The sequence below is a fragment of the Euwallacea similis genome, chromosome 14 (genome assembly GCF_039881205.1).
Source record: "Euwallacea similis isolate ESF13 chromosome 14, ESF131.1, whole genome shotgun sequence".
Taxonomy (NCBI): Eukaryota; Metazoa; Arthropoda; class Insecta; order Coleoptera; family Curculionidae; genus Euwallacea; species Euwallacea similis.
The window spans coordinates 3,560,463-3,568,269 of record NC_089622.1 but is presented as its reverse complement, the minus strand read 5'-3'; the positions used below and the strand labels follow the sequence as shown (position 1 = coordinate 3,568,269).

The window sequence follows — 7,807 nt, the reverse complement described above, 5'->3', positions numbered from 1 at the left end:
TTATGTAATCGAGATCTTAAACCATATTGAGAGGCTGATGTTAATTGCCCCCCAGTAAATGGCTATTAGATAAATATAATCAGGATAAATAGCAGTAAGAGGATCACTGTGTGGTCACAAAAAGTATTTATTTCCACTTCAAATCAATCCAATTGCCGTTATAAAATTTCAACATTTTTTAAATAGCCCAAGGTGACAACAGCACCCAAGCCACTCCATATGCCAATCAAAGTTGCTATCTCCAACAAGTATGTTGTTGTAATATGAAGTCTTGAAATTTCGTGTCACATGCAGTGATTGATTCTCTATTTTGTAGTCAAATACTTTGATTTATTAAAATTTTATTTACTAATCATCGATCAACTTCGCTATAATCCTTATATACAGATTAAAATAAACATTTATCAATTTTCCCTCACCTACTCGTAATACAACCTCTGTCTGCCTATCGACTCACATTTATTAACAATCATTGATTAAATTCAATGGGTTAAGAAGCGGATATGGCTTTAATCGAGGAAACGACATCATTTCTTCTGCAAACAACCAGTAGCGCTGTTACAAAAAGGCGTCGAGTAAATAAACTGAATTTAATGAGTATAATAACAGCAATATTTTGATCTAATATTTCACACAGTTTAGGATCTTAACGTTCGAATGAAATGCAGTAAACCACAAAAACAAATAAAACAATAACCCATTTTTTTTGTTTAATTATCACGAGACGAAAAATATTCCTGCGATCCTTTAGGATCAGGCTTTATGGTTTTATCTCCCTTTTTCCAATTTGCCGGGCACACTAGAAGACAATAATATCACCATATGGCTTTTAAAAGAAATGAGTACTTACCTTCGCCATGTTTTTCTACAAATTGAAGAGCTTCAATTATCCTCAAAGCTTCGTCAACTGACCTTCCAATAGGAAGATCGTTGATGGTAATTTGTCGTAAAATGCCGTTTGTATCGATAATGAACATGCCCCTCAAGGCAATACCTTCTTTCTCTAACAACACCCCATAATCTCTAGCAATATTTTTGTTTATGTCAGATAAAAGAGGGAACCTAAGTTGACCTAGACCTCCTTTCTACAAAATGTAGTAACAGAAAAGAGTTAACTACAAATTTATGGGACTTACTGAGCGTTCAGTGTTCATCCATCCTAAATGGGTAAAATGTGAATCAATCGAACATCCAATGACTTCAGCGTTTAGTTTTTTGAAATTTTCTATTCTGTCGTCTAACGCAATTAGTTCAGTGGGGCAGACAAACGTACTATAAAAACAGGAAAAATATTATATCTTCTTATCATTATGGCGAATACAATATACATGTTAAAAACACTACGTTCATTCCGGATTTCCATGCGAAGAAATTTTCGATACTTACAAGTCTAAAGGATAAAATGCCAGTACAACATATTTTCCTTTATAGTCGCTTAATTGAATTTTTTTAAAATTTGAGGAAATTACAGCTGTACCCGAAAAGTTAGGAGCTGGTTCTTGTACTCTTGGTGCCAAAAACGAAGATGCTAGAATTTTGTAGATCACATTATTGAGTTTATAAGTTTAGTGAATAACTTACAAAGTGAAATTGGTCTAACAACTTGATTAGATTTGAAATGGGGAGCTGCTATTTTGACTAACTGGGGTACCTAAAAATGGTAATAAATTAATAATCAGCATGTAGGGAAAAAATTATTTATTATCATGAAATTCAAATTGTAAATGTTTATATATTTTCACAAACTCAACTAAAAATCGATGATTAGGTAGCACCACAGAGTCAAGTGGTGATAAACATTCATCAATTTATTTTACATGAAAATGATACAGTAAGGTCAGGATTATCTTACATTTTTGTTTCCAGCATGTTTCTAATGAGATTAGACAAGAAAGAAAAAAGAGATAGTGCAATAATAATAGGTACTTATGTTGATCAAGCAAATGATCATATTGTTATGTCTACATTAACTGAGACAATCATAAGAACTAATGAATAAAATGAGCAGAGGTAAAGAGAATCTTAGAGGTAGAGGTTAATCAAATGCTATTCAATTCAGGTATACAGTCTTTGGTTACAAGTTACATTTGAAAGCGTGATAAATGAAGTCATAAGCTCCCTTATAAATTTCCACAGTACTGCAATTTTTTATTTATATTCCTTTTGTTGACTTGTTTTAACTTTGTAAAAGTAGAACAGTGAAATGTATAATATTATTACTAAATCATACACACCTTAACAATGTTCATCATATTGAAGTTTAATTAAAGATCTACAAAAATTTCATGATGTGAAAAATTCATAGACATCAGAGATAAGAATCCAACTGTACCCAAATATTTTGTTTAGACATAGAAATATGTGTTAAACTTGTGCTATTATACATATTTTTCATTAACATTGCTTGAATATTTACAACCTATTTATAAAAAACTTTTATTTTAAAAATACATAATCATATCTTCAAAAAAATACAATTTAGAAATGTAATAGAGAGCCATAATCTCCAAAGGCATCACTATAAACCACATTCATCATAAGACTATTTAATATGAAGTTCTGTTTTTTACATCTTCTCATCTGCATTAAACAATTAAAATAGTTTAATGACAGGTGAATTGTTATTTGTTGACTAGAGGATGTGGGACTGAAAATGAATCCTCTTTGTTATATTGTGCTTATCCCTAATTATGTGAGTGACATTTCTTCATAGTGTGAATTTTCATAGAATACTAGACAGAGAATTAAATATAGTAGCAGACCATGTTTCCTGAAATGAACTGAACATGTTCTATTAAGTAGGGACCGAGAACACAAAATCGTGTTATTGCATTGGTGATCCATCTACTTGCATTATTTACGATCATGTTATTTAAAAATTCACATCGTTACATACCTCAAATGCGTACTGCTTTTTGTAGGGATATTGCTATTGGATTTTCTTTCAAAGAAAAGTGCCATAAACAGTAAAATCTTAACAAAAATCCATAATGTAGTGAGAAGAAGTTTGAATTCTCATATAAACACAGGAACTTTAGGTTATGTTTTTCTTTCAGAGAGATCAATGATTTTCTTACCTTTTTATACACACTTCCCAACATTTTATCAGACTAGAAAACTAAAGTACACAAGATAATTTTAGTTTCCTGCTAAATGAGGAAATAGACTTGGAAAATTATGTAATTTCTTTAAATTTTGGTCTTATTTTAATCAGAAACTAAAAAACTTTTTTTTTGACTTTCTGAATATTCATGTAGGTAATGTCAAAGTCAATTAGAAGTAAAGAGGGTTTTACTTACATCACTTACTCGTCGTGCTGCACTACAGTTCTAAGTGCAGGAATTACCTTTAAAACCTTTCGAATTTACCAATTTAGATTTAATTTAATATTAACGGATCTTTAAAATTCTACTGCTGTTGAATAGATAGAGAACTTTCACCCACATAATAACTTACTTAAACTAAATTGCCATCGAAAGCTTTAACTCCATATTGTGGTCAATTCCATCCATAGATTTCCTTGTTTCCGAACTACCTTCAAACTAAACCGTAATTATAAAGGGTGATCATTAAAAAAAAACTCAAAAAAATGTTGAAATGTGAGAGATATATCTTGGAGGAATTCATGTGTTATGAGGTAAATATTTTTAAGTTTATTATGTTTTCGGTACACTGGCTACTGCGAGATGTGTTTTTTATTATCATCTATTAAAATAACTTATATACAAAAATAATGGGCTTGATTCGGGGCATACAATGATAAATTTTAAACATGTCTTTTGACCATATTTATTCTAAAGGACAATTTTCTCTTGTAATATTTAAAAAATTTATTGCTCAAGCATCTAAAGTGGCCTTAGTTGAACCATATTTAGCACAAGCGATGTCCCTGATACAGTACGTACTTTGCTAAATTTTGAACATCTCAAACCCAAGCTAAAAAATACTTAGCTCATTCATTATTTCACAAAAACCGATAGATTATATATCTAGAGTCACTTGAATTCAACAAAGTTACGAACAACTTATGCCGGTTAATTATTTTTTTCTCGTCAGTAAATTAGAACTTTTTGCATTTTTATCTGGTAGATACAGAATTTTAAGAAGCCGAATTAAATTTATGTGTTTATCGGCAACCATGATTATATAAATATATATATGGTATATATAAATCAAATGACCTAAACAAGATCCCAATTTCATTTCATTGGATTTATTGCAATGCATATAGCAATCGCCATATTATCAAGAGATTGCTTAATGAGATGTTTATATAACTTATTATTTTGTATAGGAAATGGTAGAATTTATATATAATATAAAGATGTTTAAACATTTTTATGTTAATTAAGAAATGTTTTCTTTAGCCAACCAGGGGAACAGCAGGCGGGTACAATTGATGCCCGTGTTCCCTCCCTACTGTAAGTTTGCAAGAGAATGAAATAGAGATATATTCAAACGTCGGGTAGGTAGGTATAGTAATTTATCGTGTGCGTGAACAGAAATAGCAACATAACACGGCACGTAACGAAAATATGGAAACACCGAGGGCGGCCGTTTCGGGGGCGGCGTGACAACCTTGATTAATTTATCGGCATCGGGGGAGCCGGGATCCACAATTGCCGTCGATAAAATGGCCGCTCGATAATCAGGGCTTTTTCCCTTGTTCCAGATGAAAATCGTTACGTTCAATTCCTTAAATATTTCACTTGTAGATGAAAATGTTCTCGCCTCGCTATCATACAAATAAACCACCTCAATCTAGATATTGTCACCCTCTTTAGGCTCGGCTTACTAATCCACAAAGCTCGAAGCCCCACACTAAAAAATCCGCTAAAATTTCTCTGGAAATTAAACCCGCTTCAATCAGAGCTCACCCCCATCACGTGGCCGTGCCTACAGATTACAGTGACGTTTAGTTACAAAGAGGGAAAGAGACAGATGTAAATGAATCTGGAATCCAGCTCTATATAAGTAATTACTGCCTTTCTCGCTCTTTGCTCATCCAGACGTACATTTGTTGCATGGGTGATGTCGTGTGGAAAATTCCAAAGGTGTATTTTTGAGTGTTTCTATTTTTATTTCAAACGGCTTTTGATTTTGATTGTCTGTTTTTTAGGGATCATACTATTCCGTGCCATTATCTTAATTGCTACTTAAGGGTAGGGCTATTGATTCATAGCTAAATTTCGTCGCCATATTGTCAAGGTTAAGTATTAGCTATATTTACTTATAAAATCGCATGCGTAAAATCTTAAAACATCTTTTACTTATGGAAAAATGTTCAACCACTATTCCGCCATTCGTGAAAAATCAACTTTGTTCTTTATAACATCCCCGAAATGCGGAAAGCGACTCCTGGATGTCTTTTATTACTTTATTTTATGATCGTCGTAAATACACGTCCACCATCGACCATCGAGGGAACAAAAGAATTTACGGATTAGGCCTTTTGCAAACTTGTGATTGGCTAGACTGGTCGTAAAATCGAATCCAGCATTGGATACGTTTCGTAAATCGAAACTTGGTAGAAATGTGGCCGATCCTCAAAATTTGTAAATTTCGGGATTGTATTCGGAATCTTTTTATATAACAATTTATTCAGAATCCATCCAGGGCAATAGTATCATCTACGTATATGCAACATGTAAAAATAAAGCCAACAGCCCTTGCATTCTACGTGACGATTAATAAAAGTGGAGTCGCACGTTAGCTATTAGAGGATTGGTGAAATAAATTTAATTACCTAGGGCCAAGGAATAGATAAAAGCATATAGGTAGGGCTAGAAAATTAATGGTAAGTCATATCATAGGGCGTAATTATCTCCATCAGATAATACCAAATGTTGTGTAACGATAAAAAATAACTTCCCATATGCCGCTCTACACTATTTTAGGTGGGTGCCTAGTTATTTTATTTAGGTAATATGGTGCCATTTTTTACTGCCACCTCACCCATGGTTAAAATTTAACCCCAGTTTAACGGCCCTATAAGGGAAGAAAAGGCGGTTGCTCTCTCTTACTCAACGATTTTCGAGATTGCCGCCATCCAGACTGGAAAGCGATAGATATAATAAAAACCGCCGTATAAGGAAAACACATTACGACTTCCAGCCAGAACGAGGCTCTTGGGACGGCTGGAATAAAACTCCGGGAGTATTATTTCGCGAGGGCGGAGGTGCGAAGATGGGGTGCGAAACTGAGGAACCCATTAAACTGATCTGCAAATTTATTTGCTTGTTTTGAACTGTAGTTGGGGAAACCCGGTAATATTTCTTGTATAGATATTTCTAGCTTCAAAGTTGGATTGCAGTTTCGTCACGCTTGGGGACCTCAATAGAAGTAATATATCTCTCTGTCTGATACTCTAAATAAGTTGCATATTGAGGACTGAATATACGATTGGATCTCTGGTTTCCACGCCACTGGCAGTTGGAGTTTTAAGTCGAAAGTTTCCAACGAGTTGCTGCAAACCTGCTTTTACTGCTGCCTGTTTAAAGGCGAAACTTCCAGCAATATACAATTTAGACGCTTTTGTCGTCTCGGTTCAGGGAAAATAAAATTTTAAAGTGCTGAGAGCTCATTTGCTTTTGCTGCCATTTTCAGACCTCAGTTTCATAACTTAGTTAACTGGATTTGGAGTGCATGTGTCGCTCCCTTTAGTGGCATTAGTAGCCCCATCACATTGCCATCACGTTCAAAATAAATCCTTCCTAGTTCCGACACTTTGAATTCGACTCAAGAGGAGACAGAATGTTGGGTTCTTAGACATCCAAGGACCATTGAATTCGAACCTCCTCATCATTTGACCATTGAGGTTAAAACTACAAGCTTCTACTAATCTTGCGAGATACCCGAGACTCATTTCTCCACTAATATGGATCAAGTCATGCTCCCACGTTCTTCTTTACTGTCAGCTTACAATGTCGACCACTTACAGTTACTAAAAGTTATTTTTTCTTATCGAGCCAAATGTCTGCTTGCAGCTGCGATATCGCTTCAATTTGAAAACCGTAATATCAAAAATTATGTTTCTTAGTTTCATGGTGAGTGGGGTTCCCACGTACCAATTGTCCATTTAACACAAGCAACTAACAACTGACCCTTTTTGTTAATACGTCTACTTTGTACTTGGAATATTTGCAGCCGTGAATCTGAATCAGAATTTTCATTTCAGTTTCATGCTGAGTAGGGTTGTTGTGTATCCACCTGTCATTCTATTGAAGGTCCAAAGCCAACCTTCGAATTAAAATTTTTAAAACGCAGCACGAGCTTTTCCTTGTGAGAAAGATCCGGAGCTGACTTTGTTGGTCCAGGAGAAGCTGTGATCTCATGCACTTTGAATCTTGACTGTTTACCTGAATTCTAGTTAATGAGAAGGTGGATAGAGGAATAATCCCTGGTAATAAACCGAAACACACGCTCACTTAACTTCATATTGAGACTTTAAGGAAATGTGTGTAAAATTGGAAATATCACGTGCCCCTCGACTATTAAACCCACCTGGCTGGGGTTGACCGAACATAATAAAATGTTGGCATGTAGATGTCGGTCTGATAGAGCCCATTGCATCAGATAATTTAAATGAGTGTTAAACGCGGCCACGTGTCCGCATTTTTGGTGGTCGAGGAGCCTCCGAAGTCTTTCGCGGCCATCAGCTCGCAATAAAGTTGCATTCAAACAACCTGATTAAATCAGATGACCCTTAATGTTTTAATCAAGCAAAAGGAACCGGTTACGCAGTCGATAAAAAAGTAATCAATCTCGCAGACTGCGTCATTTTATTGTTGCGAACCCTTCAAATGAT

The 7,807-nt window shown here is 34.6% G+C and overlaps 1 protein-coding gene across 1 annotated transcript; it reads right to left on the bottom strand.

Moving 5' to 3' along the window:
* Positions 1 to 576: 576 nt before the first annotated feature.
* On the bottom strand, positions 577 to 3,235 carry LOC136413617 (peroxiredoxin-2-like). The gene is made up of 6 exons (XM_066397297.1): positions 3,078 to 3,235; positions 1,582 to 1,651; positions 1,387 to 1,528; positions 1,137 to 1,272; positions 851 to 1,085; positions 577 to 799 (listed from the first exon to the last, which is right to left on the bottom strand). The coding sequence occupies exons 1-6, from the start codon at positions 3,099 to 3,101 to the stop codon at positions 711 to 713; spliced, it is 696 nt and encodes a 231-aa protein (XP_066253394.1). The 5' UTR covers positions 3,102 to 3,235; the 3' UTR covers positions 577 to 710.
* Between the last annotated feature and the right edge of the window lie 4,572 nt (positions 3,236 to 7,807).